This window comes from Phodopus roborovskii, unplaced genomic scaffold, assembly GCF_943737965.1.
Source record: "Phodopus roborovskii unplaced genomic scaffold, PHOROB, whole genome shotgun sequence".
Lineage (NCBI taxonomy): Eukaryota > Metazoa > Chordata > Mammalia > Rodentia > Cricetidae > Phodopus > Phodopus roborovskii.
The window spans coordinates 10,095,727-10,116,107 of record NW_026125295.1 but is presented as its reverse complement, the minus strand read 5'-3'; the positions used below and the strand labels follow the sequence as shown (position 1 = coordinate 10,116,107).

General features: G+C 50.0%; 1 protein-coding gene across 1 annotated transcript in view; it reads left to right on the top strand.

Annotated features, from left to right (window-relative positions):
- Ano10 (anoctamin 10) overlaps window positions 1–20,381 on the top strand; it is a 110,257-nt gene that overhangs the window by 22,372 nt on the left and 67,504 nt on the right. The window contains exons 6-11 of the mRNA XM_051202817.1: window positions 2,109–2,678; window positions 4,068–4,123; window positions 4,527–4,601; window positions 5,268–5,450; window positions 7,020–7,211; window positions 8,910–9,038. Coding sequence (XP_051058774.1) covers window positions 2,109–2,678; window positions 4,068–4,123; window positions 4,527–4,601; window positions 5,268–5,450; window positions 7,020–7,211; window positions 8,910–9,038 — 1,205 coding nt within the window. The remainder of the gene's footprint in view (window positions 1–2,108; window positions 2,679–4,067; window positions 4,124–4,526; window positions 4,602–5,267; window positions 5,451–7,019; window positions 7,212–8,909; window positions 9,039–20,381) is intronic.

The window sequence follows — 20,381 nt, the reverse complement described above, 5'->3', positions numbered from 1 at the left end:
AAACATTTTTGGTCAGTTATGTATTTGAAAAAAACCTCTTTGTCAGTGCTGGGGATTAAACCTTAAGCATGCTAGGCAAGTGTTCTGATGTGGAGCCGCACCCTGCCCTTTGTTACGTTTTTAAGCATAAGGCTGACATTCAAGCTGGAACGTCACTAAGTGTTGCTGTCATATTTTTTCTTTAAAGGACATTTCTCTCTCTCTCTTTCTCTCTCTCTCTCTCTCTCTCTCTCTCTCTCTCCGATTTTAAGAGACAGCTTATTTCTGTATGTTTTTCTAATTTCCATTTCCACAAACAACCGTTACAATGTCGAACAAGAAGCAAGGTTGGAGGTGGAGGGTGGGTTTGGCAGTTAAGAGCCCTTACTACTCTTGCAGAGGACCTGAGTTCAGTTCCCAGCATCCATGCTTGGGGGCTCACAACCACCTACAACTACACACACACACACACACACACACACACACACACACACACACACACACTTAAAAATAAAATATTAAAGTTTTATTTCTTTAGTTTTTTATGTCAAACTTTGAAATTTCCTTTTAAAGTTTTTCTTGTCTCTAAAAGAGAAAGCTTTGTTCTGATAATTCCAGGCACACAATACTCATTTTTATGTTACACTTAGGAAAGTTTTCACTGTTTAATATTTAAATGGCAATAATTATTTAAATATTGCCTGTGTGACTGTAGGGAACCGGCTCTATTAACTAGTTCCTAGAAAGGGAAAGAAAGCCTAGGGAGAAACCTGGGCCTGGGTACTGAGCCTCTGGGCCCGGGCTGTGGTGCACTGAGCCTCTGGGGAGGGCTGGGCCTGCTGGGAGGAGCTGCAAAGGGGAAAGCCGCTGGCCGGAGACCGGCACACACATGAACCCTTGTGTTTTGTGCAGACTGGAAATGCAGTGCCCTGATTCAGATTTAAGATGCCCTCACAATACCATGGTTTTAATACCCTTCCAGGTCAGCTAGGAGAAGGTGTGAGTAAATAGTTCATCCTAACTGGTTAGGGTGTCTCTGCTCTTGTAGCACCCGAGGTTCAGTCCCAGCACCCATGTGGGCACCTTACAACTACCTGTCCCTCCAGCTCCACAGAACCCAGTGTCTTCTAGCTCTGTGGCACCTGCATGCACATGGCACACATGCGTGCGCGCACGCGCGCACACACACACACACACACAAACACACGCACACATTTTTTTTTTTAATACTAATATTTTTAAATAGCAGTGGTGCTGGAGAGATGACTCTGCTGTGTAGAGCGCTGGCTACTCTTACAGAGGACCTGGATTTGGCTCCCATATGGTGATTTATAACCTTCTGTAACTCCAGTGCCAGGGGATCTGCTGGTACCCTGTTGTAACTTGTGTGGGCACTGTATGCATATAGTGTACATACATACACTTGGGTGCACACAAAGAACAAACTAAGATAAATTAATTATAATCTAACGTATGATTAAGAACCAGTTACTCTACTACTCCTGGCCCCTCCCACCCCCTCATCCCATTCTTGTCCCAGCCTGGCTGCTCTGAGGCGCAGGGAGTCCCCACGTGACCAAGGCTGGCAGATGTGCTGTCCAAATGTCCTCTTTGGTTCACTGCCTGTCAGCAGGCTGCTGGGACTTTCTCCTGTCCAGTGTGCAAATGTTCTCGGTAGGGTGTGCTGGAGCTGGACGTTGATGTGTGAACTCTTGTTTCAAGTCTGTGAATGATTTGTGGTGGCTGCATGGGAATCTGTCACATCTCACAATGTCTGATTTTAGGAGATCAAGACACGGTAGATGTGGATCGTCTTTACCAAGAGCTGCATGGAGCTGCACGGGTGGGGAGGCAGTGTGTTTATAGATGCCCACACAGTGGCTCAGGGTCCAGGGCTCAACTTAGCCTTAGAAAGGAAGATCCTGACAGTCACCCAGCAGCTGAGGTCTGAGCTATGCCCCTGGGAAATGTAAGGCTTGTCATGCTGACAGGTGAGGTCTTCAAGTGTGCCCCACATAGACTGGCAACGGAGGTGCTAAGGACCCCCAACCACTGATCACACACACCTGCCTGTGCCGTGGTTAGACGGCAGTCTTTGGTAACCTGTTCTTCAATTCTCCCTGCCATAGACAGCATCCGTGGCTACTTTGGAGAGACGATTGCTCTGTACTTTGGGTTCTTGGAGTATTTCACGTTTGCCTTAATCCCCATGGCCATCATCGGGCTGCCTTACTACCTGTTTGTGTGGGAAGATTACGACAAGTATGTCATCTTCGCCTCGTTCAACCTCATCTGGTCCACGGTGATCCTGGAGGTGTGGAAGCGTGGCTGTGCCAACATGACCTACCGCTGGGGGACGCTGGTCATGAAGAGGCAGTTTGAGGAGCCCCGGCCAGGGTTCCACGGGGTCCTGGGCATCAATTCTGTCACGGGCAGGGAGGAGCCCCTCTACTCCAGCTACAAGAGACAACTGCGGATCTACCTGGTCTCCCTGCCGTTCGTGTGCCTCTGCCTCTATCTCTCCCTCTACGTCATGATGATCTACTTCGACCTGGAGGTCTGGGCCTTGCGTCTCCATGAGGATAATGAGACTGTGTGGACCAGCCTCCTGCTGTATGTGCCCAGCATCATTTACGCCATTGTGATTGAGATCATGAACCGCCTCTATCGGTATGCCGCCGAGTTCCTGACGTCATGGGGTAAGCCTCGGCACATTTTGTTTGCCTTTAAGAAGTACTGCTTGAGGTCCAGGGTCAAGAGAGATGGCTCCTGCTCTCAAGTCTAAGGACCTGAGGTTTATCCCCAAGACCTAAATAACTGAAGGAGAGAACCAACTCTGACCTATGTACCCCCCCCACGCACAGAATGGAAATCGTGTACCCACATGTGTACACATGTGCATATATACTCAAACACTTACACACGCCACACAATAAAAATTTAAAAAGATGTTACTTAGATTCTTGGGTTAACATGGCTGCTGCCGCCTTCCAGAGTAGATAGCTGTCCTCTAGGCTTGCTACCAAGACCTGAGACACAGTTCACCACCCTGGAACCTCCACTGATCTCCATATTGTGGTTGCCATAGTGCTCATTTAATGCAATGTAACATTGTCGGTTCTGAGCGCCCGCCGAGCGCTACTCCAGGTTCTCCCTCTTTTGGACAGGAGGTAGTGATGCTTGCCAACGTACTCACTATGTAGTACAGTCAGGGTAGTTCAGTACCCTAGCACCGTGTTCCATGCTGAGGGTAAAAGACATAGAAAACGTCTCAGGGGAGATGTTTGTGTCCTACTGTCATTGAGGATGGCCCAAGGGGTTTGCTCATGCATGCATCTGTGGAAAGAAAGAACCTGGGTAGAGTTTAAAAGTGGAGTTCATAGGCCGCTCAGTACTTATCCATTCAAACAAATACGTTGTGCTATCCTGTGGGAAGAAGTTCGGGCCTTTGCTTCATGGGCCTAAAATTTGAAGTTTGTGTTTGTTCTGTAGCAGCAGCAGCCACTCTGCTGAGGGCCTTCTTTGTACTGGGTCATATGCTGGGATCTCCACAGCCACTCGGGCAGCGGCCAGTCCTTGCAAGCAGGGCGGGAGGGAGGCTGAGTACAGGGGCGGCCTGAGTGGCCTGAGGTCGCGGGGTGTGCAGCAGTGCAGCCCAGTCCTCTCTGCAGGGCCCCCATGGTGCTTTCTGCTCCCGTCGTCGTCGTGGGGTCACCGTACTGTGTCCCCAGAGCTAGTCCTTGTCCAAGGGCCCCTGTACAGAAACTGTGTTGCGTCCTCTTGAACCATTTTACCGTTAGTGTGTGGGCTCTTTTTTTGGGGTGGCTGGGTGTAGGCTCATTCCCAGTTTCATTTTTCCCAAATTTAGAAAAACCATCCTTCCCAACCACAGTGCTATGGCAGTGGATGAGGAGGTCCTCTTGTTGGTGTTCTTGGTAGCAAGGATGCCTGTGTGTAGCAGCTGAGCCGTCCAGGGACTTCTGGGGCTGGGTGCCTGTGTTCCCAGCACAGTGCGCTGCTGTACCCTGACACCACACCTGCATCGCTTCCTGTCTGAGAGCTGTCTTCTCTCCCTCTCAATATTGTAGAGAATCACAGACTGGAGTCTGCCTACCAGAATCATCTTGTCCTGAAAGTGTTGGTGGTAAGTGTCCTGCCACCCTGCTGTCCCCTGGTGTGGGGTGAGAATTCAAGTCTGGGCTGCTCAGGGTAGTGGGGTGTTTTCCATGGGGCCTTAGGCTCCATGGAGGGAAAAGGAGAGCCCTTCACCTGCATGTGCCCGGGAGGGGGGGGTGTTCTTGGTACAAGTGGGCTTTACACATACAGCAGGGAGCCTGGCTGGCCTTCTGTGGGACAGAATGCAGCCCCAGGTGGGATTGATCCTGAGCTGTTCCTCTTGGCATCTACTCACTTCTGGAGTTGAGTTCAGGGCTGGGGGAGGGGAAGCAGTCCCAGAACACTTCTGAGCAGTGGTCCCTTCCCTGAGCCTCCAGGGGCTTTTCAGCCACATTGCAGGGCCCTTAACACTGTCCTCTTCTCCACCACAGTTCAACTTTCTGAATTGCTTTGCTTCGCTCTTCTACATTGCCTTTGTCCTGAGGGACATGAAGCTTCTGCGCCAGGTGAGTGAGCTGGGGGATGCTGAGGGCAGGGTCCCCAGGTGAGTGAGGGGAGGGCAGGGTCCCCAGGTGAGTGAGGGCAGGGTCCCCAGGTGAGTGAGCTGGGGGATGCTGAGGGCAGGGTCCCCCGATGGTCTCCTATCCTAGAAATGAGTGTACCTATGCCTCCACCTTGTCTGTTTCCACCCCCCTTTAAATAATAAGCTTTAGCTCCCACAGTGTGTCATACTCAGTGGGAAAGTTAGTTTATTGAATTCTCTTGCAAAATGAGTCATGCAAGGCTGCAAAGCTGACCTCCTCCCCCTCCTCCCCTCCCTTCCTCCCCCTCCCTTCTCTTCCTCTCCCCCTCCTTCTCCCTCTCCCTCTCTCTCCCCCTCCCTCCCTCCCTCTCCCCCTTCCCCTCCCTCTCTCCCCCCTCACCGTGAAGAGTCCTGGGTGGGCCTGGAACTCATTATGTGGATCAAGCCTCCCTCAGCCTCGGGAGTACTGGATTAAAGGTGTGTCCCACCACACTCAGCCCAGCTAATTTCTTTTGATATTATTCACGAGTCACAGCTTTCTAATGCTGTGTTTATGACAACGTATGACTCCATTTTGAACACGGAAGGACTGTGTGTGCTGTGGTTTTGTTTCCATCTTGCTAAACATGATGCTTATGTGTCCTCTCAGAGCTTGGCCACACTCCTGATCACCTCCCAGATCCTGAACCAAGTCGTAGAATCTCTTCTTCCTTACTGGCTCCAGCGGAAGTATTGCACGAAGGTGAAGAAGAAGGTGCAGGCTTTAAAGGCAGATGTTGACACAACCCTGTATGAGAAAGTCCTCCTGGAGAAGGAAATGGGAACTTACCTGGTGAGTTACACTTCGGTGAGTGTGTATAACCTGCTGTGTGCTCATTGTCTCAGCCGATGCCTGTCCCCTGCTGGTAGAGCTCTACAGTGGGCTCCCTCTGCAGGCAGGAGCCCTTTGACTTCAGGAGAGAACCATGCTTTAGGATGCCTCTGCCCTGATTCTTGAACAGGAGGTGCAGGGTGGAAAATTCCTTGGCTGCTTCACAGAGAGGGGCGCAGGGATGTGGTCTCCAGTGTGACAGCGCACAGGGGAGGCGGTCCCTGAGGCACCCACCCAGGACTGATCAATGCAGGTGTTGTGTGTGAGAGAGCCCGTGCATGTGGAGTCAGAGGACACTTCTGGAAGTCAGTCCTCAGCCCCCCCTTGTATCCACTGCTCTGCAGACCCCAGATTAGCTGGCCCAGAGTTTCAAGTCTCTGCCTCTTGCCTCGTGGTGTGAGTGCTGGGGTTGCAGATACATGTCATGGCACCCTGCTTTCAGTGTGGGCTGAGTTTGGGGATTGAGAAGGTCATAGAGCCTGGTCTTTTCCAGATGCTGAGCCACCATCTCTCTGCCCCAAGACATTTGTTTTGACTGGAGGACTCCTCAGTTGTTCTGAGGACATACACGTGGATTAGTAGAAGTTTGGTTGCTTGTAATAAAAGAAAAAATTCTTAACCTTCATGACGCGGCTTTGGGAGTGCTCCAGCCACACTCTGTTCCTTCTGATGATGATGCAAACTATTCTATCTCTTACCAGTGCATGACTGCGTTAGGGAGATGAAATAAAGCTAAAATGCCACAAAATCCAGTTTTTTTCTTGGACAAACGCTGTCAGCTTGCAGTTAGACTGCAGATAGGCACCACAACAAACCGTTCCTGCTCCTGAGGAGAGTTGTTATGATCATTATCAGTTTAAAAAGTCACCCTGACCTCTTCATCTGCTATTGACTTTATAGTATGTGCATGGGTGTGTGCCTATGTGGAATTACAGGACACCTGGTCATTCTCTTCCACTGTGTGGATCCTGGAATCAAATGCAGGATCAAGCTTGGCAGCGGCCTCCTATACCCAGTGAAGCATCTTCCCAGTTGGAGTTCAGGGCATGCTGGGCGCCTGTGATAAGGATACCCCTCCCCCCCAGGGTTTCTCTGTGTAGCCATGGCTGTCCTGGAGCTCACTGTGTTGCTCGGGCTATCTTTGAAATCACAGAGATCTGCCTGCCTCTGTCTCCTGAGTTCTGGGTTTGAAGGCATATGTGATCACTGCCTGTCAAGGCTATCTCTTAACTGGATCGTTAAGAGCAGCCATGTTTTGTTTAGACTTTCTGTTGTTTGCCTTGTGGTGGTGGTGGTGGTGGGAGGTGGGTATAAGTTCAATGATTTGTATATGAGGAAAATAAGCAACTAAATAATTTTTGACTCCTTATTTGAGCAACTTAGTGCAAAATCACCTTTAAGTTTGTATGAATTTATGGTTGAGAAGTAAGGATTAGAGTAGACCTTGAGTTTTTAGTAGATAAAGACCACCTTTGCAAGCATTACAGATTTCCATGTGACACTGAGCACTGCCTTCTGTCTACATTGCAGGGAACCTTCGATGATTACTTGGAGTTGTTCCTGCAATTTGGCTATGTGAGCCTTTTCTCCTGTGTTTACCCATTAGCAGCTGCCTTTGCTGTGTTAAATAACCTCACGGAAGTCAACTCAGATGCCTTGAAAATGTGCAGGGTCTTCAAACGACCATTTGCAGAACCTTCAGCCAGTATTGGTGTATGGCAGGTAACTACATGAAAAACAATGTAAAAGCTAGTAGTCGTCGTTGGGGGAAAGAAAAACTCTAAAAAGCAGAAAATATATAATACCCAGAGCACCCCTAAAAGTTACTAGAAAATAAGGTCAAGATTATTATCAGTAAGAAAATAAAATAATAAAAACAGGGGTCACATAGAAAAAAAAGCATCTGACTTAAGTCCCAACATTCCAACAATTACACTAACTATAAATGGCCTAAAGATACAGATTAAAGACTGAGATTGGCAGAATGAATGAGAATGTGACCAGATAATGCATTGTTTATCAGAAGCAATTCACAAAGGATTATATAGAAAGGTGAAAGTCAAAGGAGAAATAAGAAGACATCCCTGGAAAGAAGGGAAGTGCTAGCAGAGGTAGCTATGACACTATCTGATAAAGGATACTTCAGAGGCAAAGGTTACCAGAGAGGAGCAGTCTGCCATGAGAAAGGGGAGGAGAGGGAGGGGGAGGAGGAGAGGAAGAGGAGAGGAGAGGAGAGGTGGGGGGGGGGGAGAGAGAGAAACACTTGAACAGAAAGGAGAACTTGAGGAACCCTGTAGTTAGAGATGAAAATACCCCCTTCCCCAAGATAGAAGAAGAAAGTCACTAAGAGTGGAGAAGGCTCAGCGTGGTGTAGAAAGTTCCAGGACAGCCAGGGCTGATACACAGAGAAACCCAATCTCAGAAAACAACCCCTCACCCCAAAACACTGTGGCACAGTGCATGCACACAGATGGGCGCAAGTAAAGCTGAGATGGGTGTATTGTACCAGTGTTTTCTCCCTGTCCGTGGCTTTGTACTGTCGTTTCCAGACAAGCTTCTTATGTGAGGATGGCATAAAGGCGAGTGGGACTTACATAAAGATACACAGACCTTGTGCATGAACTTAGCCACCTCGTGAAGGTATGACTTCACAGAGTATAGACTATACATCAGCTTCACTGAAAATACCAAGTGACATAAGGCCAAGCAATTCAAATAATACCAGTGGATAAGGGATGTGTAAAATCACTTTTGATGTTCAATAGGATCATAATTACTATCTAAACCGTCAGAGAAGGGTAAGGACTATAAACATAAAACAGAAGGGACAGATCAAACACAGTCACTCACAAAATTACTCTGTGGGACAAAGCAGCTACTTTATGCACCCTTGGCCACTGGAAGAAGAGGCAGAGGTTCAGTCCTCATGCACTAGCTGTCGGAGTGGCTTCAGTTATCAGGTGGCAGCCACCAAGAGCTTTACCGTAACAGAAAGGAGAGCACAGAGGTTCCCCACCATTACCCAGTGACACACCATGGGATAGACACATGGACCTCACTGTGGGACCCCTGCCAGTGTTCTGCAAGTCCCAGTGAAGCCTGGCTTCTGTGTTTGCTAATACTCTGTGATGCTCTTTAAACTCCTCTCACAAACAAGCAGGGCTGAGTAACACAAACAGTGCTGCAGGCATACCACACCCAAAGCCAGGCCACCCCCAGTGGGAAGGCTGCACATGTTACTCAGGAGTAGGCAAGCCGAAGGAGTCTAAGATGCCCGCCAATGGGTCAGCTTTCTTAAGAGGGTTAACATGTTTGTAGCTTACACAGACCCTAGGAAACGGCTTTCCCTTGGGGTCCGGATAACATGAACACTGGACAAGGCTGTTGCTGCCATTAATGCCACGCCTTTTCCCCTTTCAGTTGGCTTTTGAAACGATGAGTATTATATCTGTGGTCACTAACTGCGCTCTGATTGGAATGTCACCACAAGTGAATGCAGTCTTTCCAGAATCCAAAACGGACCTGGTTTTGATCGTGGTGGCTGTGGAGGTGAGTGACAGTGTCATCCGCACCATAGGCCTCTGCTGTCCTCCAGCCCAGCTGCGCCTGCAGTCTGTGGTGAGACGCATGCCTGCGTGGCGAGAAGGCAAATCCTGCCAGGACAGGAGGCTGGAGAGTGCAGGCTGTGCGGGGCTGCTGCTTGCCAGCTTGCAGGAGGGGGCCTTCCAGACGCTGCTTCGTTTATCATTGGGATGGACGCTCTGTGGACTTAATGTGTGGTTTTAGCTTGTTCTAGGGAAATGTCCCTTCTATTTTCTTAAGCAAATTCTAAGAAACTCTTGTTGGTGTGAGTGTTACAGCTCTCCAATGGAAGTTTTACAGTTCAGAAGAGAAAGGTATCCTGGCAGTCAGAAGCCAATGGATACCATAAGTCATACCATACAACAAACCTCACACACATGATTTATTGGGAGAGAAAACCCAGGAGGGTGGCTGGTAGAGAACTGATCAGAAAACAGAGTTTATATAGGGTTTCTCTCTCTCTCTCTCTCTCTCTCTCTCTCTCTCTCTCTCTCTCTCTCTCTGTGTGTGTGTGTGTGTGTGTGTGTGTGTGTGTGTGTGTGTGTGTGTGTGTGAGTTGCTTTCCAGGTTGGCCTGGTATTGGAGGGATTACGCAACCTGATCTTGTGACAAGTTCAGGGATTGGTGGGATTCTGTGTTCAGACTCTGGTACAAGCTCAGGGATTGGTGGGATTCTGTGGTCAGACTCTGGTACAAGCTCAGGGATTGGTGGGATTCTGTGGTCAGACTCTGGTACAAGCTCAGGGATTGGTGGGATTCTGTGGTCAGAGTCTGGTACAAGCTCAGGGATTGGTGGGATTCTGTGGTCAGACTCTGGTACAAGCTCAGGGATTGGTGGGATTCTGTGGCATGATCTTGCGCCTTTCATCCTCTTTCTATAGGGTGGGGTCTAGCCACTCTCCTGGTTTGAGGGGTTGTAGTCTGGGGATGGGGCCTAGCCATTGGATCTCCTTAGGCCTGAGCCTCAAGGAGTCAGATCTTGCTGCCAGAGTAGTCTAGGGGTGAAGCCCATCGGCTGGAAGTCTCTAGGGGTGGGGCTTACGATGAGTGGCTTTGAGCTCCACGGGGAAGATTATGTCCCCTCCACCTTAGTTGACATGAAGAGCCAACAGTTGTCATTTTCTGCCTGGTTCTCTGCAGCTCTGTCTACTATAAAACACTCAAGCTCTGTGCTGATTTGTAGAAAGGCACATGGCCTCACACATAAGACACAGGTACTCTGGCTGTGTGGGTCTCATTGTTCTGTTTGCTGTGTTTGCATTCCCACCAAGTCTGGAAAATTAATCAAGGACGAAACGTGAGCAGGAAATCCTCAGAGCTGTTGGTAATTTTCAACAGCAAAGACCATTGTGATCTTTCGTGCCTCAGTTAAAAATGTAATACTTGTGGGAATGCATAGGAACAGAACCTGGTAAGACGGATGAGTGGGGTGTCATACACCCAAGGATTCTGGATTTGGGGATGACAAATAAATGAAGTTGTGACCTTGTCTTAGCAGTGAAGACGCCATGACCACCACAACTCCTATAAAGGAAATTGTTTAATTGGAGTGTCTACCTTACACTTGAGAGGTTCAGTTCATTGTCATCATGGTAGGGAGCATGGCAGCGTGCAGACAGACATGGCGCTGGGTACGTCTTGATCAGAAGGCAACAGGAAGTGAACTGGGGCACTGGGCATGGCTTGGGCATACATGAGACCTCAAAGCCCACCCCCATTGTGACATGTTTCCTCCGAAAAGGCCATATCTACTCCAACAAAGCTGCACCTCCTCATAGTGTCAGCCTCTATGAGTTTATGAGGGTCAATTACATTCCACTCCCTGGCTCCCATAAACTTACAACAGTATCATAATGCAAAATGCATTTAGTCCAACTTCAAAAGTCCCCATTGTAAGTGTTATAGCTCTGGAGGAAAAGGTGTCCTGGCCGTCGGAAGCCAGGTAATGCGTACAGCTCTGTGTGAAAGCAAGAGAAGGCTGTCGTCCAAGCCTTATTCAAGAGATTTGTTGGGAGGGAGGAATCCAGGAGAGTGGCTGCCACTGCCAGGGTGGAAAAAGGCAGCTTCAAACTACACGGGTGATAGGAGCTAATACATAGTTTCCTAGGGGTGGGGTTTTTCCAGAGTGAAGAGTTCTCAGGGTGGGAATGTTGAATTTCAATCCTTGAGCTTGGGTAAGTTTGGAGACTGGCTGGATTTCATGTTCAGGAACTGGCTGGTTTTTGTCCTGAGGTTGGTCAGGGTCAGGATATGTTTCTTTGGCTCTGGTTCAAGGCTAAATGTATGTTTCTTTGACTCTGGTTTCAGGGCCAGGCTGTGGATTTTTTTTTTTCCCCCCAATGGTGCTTTTTAACCTTTTGTCTCTGGTTTCAGGGCCAGTGAATTGGTTCTGCACCCAGGGTCAGGGTGTGTTTCTTTGGCTCTGGTTTCAGGGTCAGGGTGTGTTTCTTTGGGTGGCCCTTTTACCCTACATCCATAGTCTTTCACAGTCTCAACAATGTTTTAAAGATCAAATTCTCTTTTGTAATCCCCTGTAAAATCAAAATCAAACAGCAGATCACATACTTCCAACATATAATGGCACAGTATCTACACTACCATTCTAACCATAGGGAAGGGAGCATGGTGAGGAGATACTGGACCAAAGCCAGACCACTCCAGCCAGACTCCACATCTCCATGTCTGATGTCAAACTGTGGTCAGGTCTGCCACACTTGCCAGCTCTGTTGACTGCAGCACGCTTTGTCTCGGGCTGGCTCCACCCGTTATCCGCTCTCCTCGGCAGGTGTCTCATGACTCTGGCATTTCTAACATTTTGGAGTTTACAAGGCAACCCAGGCTTCAACTTTACAGCTTCGCACAGTGGCCTCCCTAGGCCTCCTGACACATGCGTGGCCTCAGCGCTTTCCTTAGTCTCGGGCAAATTCCATAGCCCGTTTATTCATCTTTAACTCACAACCACGAGGCTGAAGCTGCCGGGTTTGCTGCTCACTGGGGCTGGAGCATGGCCCTCTCGCTCAATTACATCTTCACCAGATGTCTGTCTGTCCTTCACTGCCTAAGCCTGGCTGTCCTGAAACTGGATCTATAGACCAGGCTGGCCTCAAACTCAGAACTGCCAGCCTCTGCCTTCCTAGTGCTGGCATCAAAGGTTGCACCACCACGCCCGGCTCTAAGATTTTCGTTAGCTCCTTTTCACAGGTTGGAAACGTAGCTGGGTGGGGTCTCGCCCTGAGGTCACCGCTCCCTCTATTCCATTTCTTAATCCATTTGTCTTCTTGAACACAGGGTTTAGTTCAGTTCTACCTGGTGCCTCTTTTCTTAACCTGTACATTTTGTATTTTTATTTGCTGAGCTCGCTCCTTTTGGTTGTAAATCTTCATTACAGTTACCACTAACAACCACACGACAGGGTCTATACTAGGCTGTTTGGAGATTTTCTCTGCCAATGGAATTAATCCAAAACTCTTCACTTTAGCCTCAGGCAGACTCTTCAGACAAAGGCAAAACTCAGTCACTTCACCAAAACATCACAAGAATGATCTCTAGGCAACATACGAAAATTCTTCTCCCAAGCTTCTTGAGGTCACACCCTCACACACACACTCCAGTGCAGCAAATCACACCCACGACCTCTGTCTTCCATACTGCCGCTAGCGTGGCCGATTAAGCAGTGCTTACATCAAAGCCCACCCCTGCAGTGACATATTTCCTCCAACAAGGCAGTATCTCCTCCAACAAAGCCACCCTCCTTGGTGTCAGTCCCTATGCGCTTAATGGGGCCAGTTAAATCCATACTACCGCAGAGCTTGCTGTATCCCATGAAGAGGCCCATGCTGCTGGGCCCTTTCTTCTGTCCTCATAGTGGGTGCCCTGTACACAATGTCGTGCATTTGGGAGAACAATTTTTAGACACCAATTAGGAGGGGAGAAAGATGACCCTGGTGGGTGCCAATATGTCTGTGGAATCTGGGGAGTAGAACAGGGTTTGGGAGAGCCATTTGCAGAGTGTAAGGGGAAAGACCCGAAAGCTGCCTGGGCTTACAGAGGCCATTCGTCAGGGCCTGTGGGAGCCTGGAGGCTCCAGAAATGCGCTGCGGCTCCACAGGTCTCGACTTGGTTTGGTACTGAGTCCAGAGTTAGGCAAGTGTTGGGAACTGAATTAAAAGCTCCCAGATGCAGGAGAGGCCGGCTGGAGTGCTGGATGGCGATTTCCCAGGACTGTGATCCTCAGAGCCGAGGTTAAGGTGGGCCTGGCTGTCCAATGGGTTCTTGGTGAGAGTTGAGCAGGAGCAAGGAGGGGTGGCAGTCCCGGGAGACGGGAAGCCTGATAGCAGCCGGTCCACACAGCAGAGCAGTTCCAGTGGGAGGTGGGATTGCAGAGGTCTCGTCCAGGCTCGGCTCAGCGGCTCAGGGCCGACGGCCTGGGGGCTCAGCGGCTCAGGGACCAGGCTGCTGCTTCCCTTTGTGTCTGATAGTGTTCTGATCAGGTCCAGGGTGGGCCTGGTGCTTCTTCCTTGACCCAGGTCCTGCTGACCAGGGCAGCTGTGAAGATCACCTGAGAGTTCCCCAGCTGTGGTTGATAAGTTGAGTATTTTTCTGTGGCAGTAAAAGCCCAACTTCAGACAGGAAAAAGAAAAAATGTTAGAAATGACGTTATAACAATAGAAAGTAAGTTACCCAATTTTACTCCAGCATTACTGAGACCTCAGCTGAATGCCTTGTGGCCTTGTGATTAAAAAAAAAAAAAAAAAAAAAAAAAAAAAAGAGCATTTAGAAATAAATGAGGAGGCATACGTTTTGGGTGTGTGGCCTTGTAAGTTTATAAAGCCATGATGAAATTCAGACTCAGATTTAGAAGGGCATGTTGATCGGCTCAGCTTCTCCAGCCACCGTGTGGCGTGGGTATGGTTTGTGTTCATGTTTGCAACACTAGATAACTTCAGTGGTTTTTACTTCTTTTTGTGCCTTTATTTCTTTCCTCCTTAGAGTTGGAGTTACTGCAACCTCTAGTTGAGTAAGGGGGGGGGGGGGAACCCCATTGTGGCATTTGTGTGTTTACCGCCATCTAGTGCCGCCTTTAAAAACATGGCTTTGTAAAATAGATTAATTGGGAATGGACCAGAGCGTGACAGGACAGAGAGAGCATGCTGAATGTGCCGTTTTTATGAGTTAAAAGTTAGGTGTTAAAAAGGCCATGAAGTTCAGCTCACAGATCAGCTCGGCAGAAGCCACCTCGCTTGTGAGACATCCCCTTGGTCTCGGATTCCTTTCCATCAGAGGGCCACATCCGTGAGTGCAGAATCCCGAGGATAGCAAGGGGCCACACGGTGCAAACATCCGGTGTGGATAGATAGCGTTTCTGTTTTCCAGTCTGCTGAAGGCTCACCGTTTGTTTCCCTTGTACATGGCGGGGAGGGACGGGGTGGCGGGGTGTTTCCCTAAGGTGGAACTAAGCCGGCTTCTCACACTGGGAGCGAGCCCGCAGTCCTACTTTTTAGGTTCTAGTGACCAGCGAGTTGTCTCTGTTCTTGTTGAATTACTGGTTTGTGGGTGTGGGGAGAGTAAGTTGATATGATGCAGCGCCCCCTACTGGTTAGAAACCGAACTGACTGTCGTCTGTGTGTCTCACTGTAGGCCCTCTGAGAGTGAGTGGTCTCTTGGGACTTAGTTTCCTAGTGAGCTCACTGCAGAGAATTGCTCTTTACCTTATGCCAGGGTTTACTTACTTTAACACTCCCTTGTGTGTGTTCTCCGTCTCTGGAGTGGAGTGGACTGCGGTAACAGATTGCTTGAGACTGGTTACCGTGGAGTTGGTCCCCGAGTTTCCACATAGAGCACTCACGCAGCCCTCAGCTGCACACCCTGCAGGAGCGCTCTGGGAAATAACCGCAAGTGTCGGGGGTGGGCAGGGCTTGCTGCCAAAGGTGAGGTCCGAGTGAGACGAGGGCACATGCCCGCGTCCAGGGCACGTGGGCGTGATTCCCACACTCTTGTCCCTCTGCATCATGGCTGCCGAAGGTCGTCCTGGTGAGCGGGTAGCTGAGTGAGAGTCAGTGAGTCCCAGCCTCAGTTGGGGATGCGCTAAAGGGGCAGGCACTGTACCTGACCCACAACAGGAAGTTGGCGGCCTCGCCTTTTAGCAGTTAGCGCCTGTGTCTTCCCAGCTGTGTGCCTCCACACACACTCACCTGGTTTTGTTTGTGTCTCAGTTTGCCCCTCACGTCGGCGTCCTACCCTTCCTCCTCCTCTCCACACCCTCAGCCCAACCTGCACACCCTCCCACCCGTACACCCCCACCCGGTTGCTGACTCTGCTCCGTCTCTCAGTACTGGTGTGCCTTGAGCCCGTTCCCACCCGTTGCCACCTACACTCTGCTGAGTGTAGCTGTGTATGACCTGGGCTCTCACCGCAAGCCTCACCAGGCATGTGGCTCTCCTGCTGTCTCTTCTTTGAGCACAGTAATAGTTAACTTTATTGCCATATTGACAGGACAGAAATGAGCCGGGTGTGTGTCTCCAGACAGGATGAGATCAGGAGAGCAGATTTGTAATGTTAGAGCATTATTGGGAGGTGGTGAAAGGTTGGAGATGAGGCCGATTTAGTGCAGGTAGGTCCCTGGGTCCTGTCCTGGGGCGATAGCTTGTAGCTTCTTCCTGTATTGTATGACCCTGTCTCTGCTTCCTGTTCACCAAGAAGTGGAGAAAACTTTTACTTTGTGTTCCTGCTGCTAAGATGCTCTCCCTGAGCTCCTGGACTCAGGAGCCATGAACTGAACCTTCCAACCATGAGCCAAAGCAAATCCTTCCTCCCTTAATCCACAGGCCTGCCTAGTCCCCACTGTTTCCTCTCCAGGGTGGATCCCCAGGAGCTGAGTGGTTTCAAGCGATGAAGCTTGATGAAGCAATTCTTACCAAGGATTTGTTCGAGAGCAAATGAATCACGTTTCCCCTAGTGCTCTTAGTGATAGTTATGTGAGAATTTCAGAGTTATAGTTGATAAGCTTGCTGGCTATACTTTTGGGAAGCATATTAAGACAACCTTGGGGGGCCTGGAAAGATGGCCCAGCAGTTAAGAGCACTGGCTGCTCTTCCAGAGGTCCTGAGTTCAGTTCCCACATGGTGGCTCACAGCCATTTAGAGTGGAATCTGGTGCCCTCTTCTGGCATAAAGGTATACATGTAGATAGAGTGCTCAGACATTAAATACATTAATTTAAAAAGCCTCAGCAAAATCCTAAAGTTCTGTTGTTTGCAAGAAGATACTGCACAATCAAGGAATACGATGTGGAGGCTGAAGAGATGGCTCCGAGGTAGAGACGCAAGTTCAGTTCCCAGCACCCACACCGGGCAGCTCACTGCCGCCTATGACGTCCCTCCACACAGTGCCTTGTCTTTACTGAGTTCAAATGCATCCTCTGCGTGTGAGGAATTGAACCCCAAGCACCCGCAGGGTTAGCCACTCTGCTCAGAGTCTGAGGATTTAATTGGGAGCGTGACCAGGACAGAGACCACAGCCAGCGGTGCTGCCCATGGTCTCTGCTTGCGGTGTTTTGCATGTGTTGGGTTTTGGCTCCAGTTTGGGTCCTCTCAGGTGGAATCATGGGCTGGATTCCACACACACATCTGTGCCTGCGGTTTTAAGACAGTCCCATGAGATATCCCTGGCTGGGCTTGAACTGTGAAACCCTGTGTCTACTCACCTTCCTGAGGACTAGGTTACAGGTGTGAGCAACCACACCCAGCCTGTCTCCCTATTTGTGTTTATTCATTCTTGCTGGTCTTTTCTGATGTTTCCTAGTCTTACTCTAGGCTGCCTCTCATCTTCTGTCCTTATCCAGTTAAAATGTGGCTCTGTGCTCTTTGGGTGGTGTAGGGATAATTAGAGAGAGGCATAAGATGTGTGTTTATTTTATGCTGAAACATACCAGATACCAGTAAGATATGCTCCTTGCTTTGTAAGCATCTACAAACCTGTCCGAGAGACATTCCAGTGTGATAGAAGGCCTCTCCTGTAACCTCATTCCCCTGGAATTGGTTGGGAAGTAGGCTCTGTGGGCAGTGTCTGCTTGCTAAGTGCTTGTAAAGAGAGATTTCCCGCCAAAATTTGTTTATGTATGGCGTTCTTGTTACCGTGATTGATGTAATTTAATTAAATGAAATGAAAACTGATGAAAAGCACTTGCTGAGGCAGAGCCATCGCTTAGGCAAATCGCTATCGGATGGGTGAGGGCGAGGCAGTTAAAAGTGACGAGGGGGAAATCATGAAAATCTGGACATGTTCCAGATGTGGCTTTTACGCGGCTTCCCTAGTGTCTTCAAGTTTTCACTCTTGAGAGGAAACGGACCCTGGAAACTCAGTCATTGTCTTAGGATGTGGTGGCTAAATCTTGACTGTCAACTAGCTAAGATTTAGACTCAGCTCTGGTTTCCAGAAAGGTCTAATTGGAAGAGGCCCTTCCCTGAGTGTGGTTGGCACCGTTGTGTGCTGGTGGCCACTGAGCAGAACCATTTTCTCTGCTTTCTGACCGCAGAGCCCATGTGACCCAGCTGCTGTTTGCTTTTGTGCCATGTGTGTCCCCAGCCCCTGCCATGCATGTGTCCCCCAGCCCCTGTCGCCATGCATGTGTGTCCTCCCAGCTCCTGCCGCCATGCATGTGTGTCCCCCAGCCCCTGCCATGCCTCCCCACCCACATTTCCCCCACCACCCACATTTCCCCCACCATGGGCCCTCGATGCCGTCATGGATTTCCCTCCAAACTGGTCAAAACGAACCCTTCCTTAAGCTGCTTTTCTCGGATATTTTGTCATAAGAAGAAAAGTAACTAATGCAGGGGTTTATTTGTGCACACTTCCTCATGCGTGATCCACACAAAACAGAGAGGACACAGTTCTGTGGTCCACACAGCGCACGGGGACACAGTTCTGTGATCCACATAGCGCACGGGGACACAGTTCTGTGATCCACACACTGCAGAGGGACACAGTTCTGTGATCCACACAGCGCACGGGGACACAGTTCTGTGGTCCACACAGCGCACGGGGACACAGTTCTGTGGTCCACACAGCACACGGGGACACAGTTCTGTTTCTCTGTCTGAATAAACTTTTTGGATTCTCCGAGGCATTGCTCGCTTCCTTGTCCCCGAATGGACTTCCCAGGGACTGCTGAATTAGAGGGTTGGCCTTTCGTCCTTTCAGTGAATGGCAGATGTCTGCCTTGTCGAAGATCCAAAGACCTTGAAACTTGTGGTCTTTTTAAGTATGATTTTGCTGACAACTGTTTTACAGATTCCATTTATAGGGTATCATGGTGGTTAACCTATTTCTTGCCCTAAAATGCAGGCAAAGGCAGGCCACCACTGTGGACAGGATGCTTCTTCCTGCGCGGTGCCATTGGCTGAGAAAATCCTTCTTAGGTGGGGTAAATTAGCAAGCTCACAGCCCACAGTGTCAGAGTGTCAGAGCCCTGCGGTGGGTCACAGGGCGGGCCTTAGGTGGATCTACAGAGAGCCACCTCGCTTCTGGGCTGTCCACCTCTGGGGACGCTCACCGCTCATTGCCTCTTCTCAGCCTGCTCTGGGCATCTTTGTCAGCGCCCCCCTCTCTCACTGGCTGTGAGCCCCCTCTCAGTAACCGGATGGCTCAGCAGCCCCCTGCTGAGCACCTGCCCAGCAGGTACCTCATGATTCTAGGCCGTCCTTGCCGGGGGAACAGAAGGATAATAATGCATTTGGGGGTTGTTCCCCCCTCCCCCTACACACTGAGGGTAGAGACCACATTTTATTTCAGAAAACTGAAAGAAAACATGAAGCCCATAAGAATTTTCTGCCCGTTATAGCAGTGCTGGGACATGGTGGGGCTTTGTGTGACCAGAGACCCTTTGAAAGGGGCGGTAGTGAGGGAATGGTGGCGCCACAGTGGAGGCCATCCAGGGCACGAGTTGGGGGGCGGGGGGTAAGGAATGGGTAGGGTGGCCTCGCACAGCTTTGCTTTTCATTTCCCTTTGTAAATAAGCTCAGCACTGTGCCTTCCCATTTCAAGCTTGATCTCCATGGCGGTGTGCATGAGGCTGGCAGCCACCCTCTGCCTCTCGAGGCTCTCCATCCCTGTGTCTGGTCCCACCATTCCCAGCTCTGCCCTTCCATCTGCTCTAGATCAAGGGACTCCCCGTGCTTGGCTCTTGGCGCCTGCCTGCCTCCGGAGGAGCTGCTGTGGTAGCCGGTGATAACCAGAAGAGGCTCCTGGAAGTCAGGAGCGGTGATCTACTGTAGCCTTATGCTTTCATACAACCTGACCTGTGGGACTTGATCACAGCCCCGCTGAGGTTCTGTTCTGGAGGAGAGAAGATAGCCAAACTTCTTCCCTTTCCAGGAGGGCTGGGGCTGGTTTTGAGGGCTTCCTCTTGCTGTAAAATGCTCTTTAAACCTGTGTTTGTCGGGTCTGCTCTGACACCACTTCAGAGACTCATGATGGTCCCTGTTACTTACTTACATGCTGGATTTGCTTTGCTTTGCTGAGCCGTCTGTCTTTCTGCTCCTCCAGCTGGTCAGTCAGTAGCTTCTGAGGGGTTTGGTTTCTCTTGTGGCCCCTACGGTGCCACAGTGCAGACAGGGTCAACCCAGAAGCTAGGGAGGGCGGCTGTGTAAAACGCTGCTGCTGCTCTCTCCCTAGTTAATAGAGTGCTCTCCCAGGCCGGTGTGTCCAGTGTTACTAGAAAAGGACTACATCTTTTTAATGTTATTAAGTGCCATGGGGCAAAGTGTTTCAATTTCTAGTTTTACATAAAAAAAAAAATGAATGATCCTACTGTGTGTGTGCATGCATGCATGTGTGTGCGCGTGCGCGTGCGTGTCCGTGTGTCCGTGTGTGTCCGTGTGTGTGTGTGTGTGTGTGTGTGTGTGGTAAGATGGGCTCAAGCTGAGCCTCAAAGTCAAAACCGCCTTCTGGCAGATTGGGCACAAGTGGACGATGAACTGCAGAAGGTAAAGGCGCTGCCGTCTCCGGGGTCCCGACGGGCATGAATGTCCAAATGACCCACACAGGTTTCCGTTGCCCTTTGCACATCAGCCCCTCACACAGGAGCTAATTGGCACCATTTGCGCCCTGGATAATGAGGTCCACGATGAGGCTGCCAGTGCGGTGCGAGGCACTCGCTGGAGGAGTTCACGGTCGGGTGAGAGGGGAGCAGGCAGTTACTCTTGTGGATGCTCTGTGCTAACCAGCCACAGAAAGGGAACTGAAAGAGAAAGGGTAGCCAGGGGCTGTCCCATGCTGAGAGCTCTGTGAGGGCCTGTGGCCGGCTTTATATA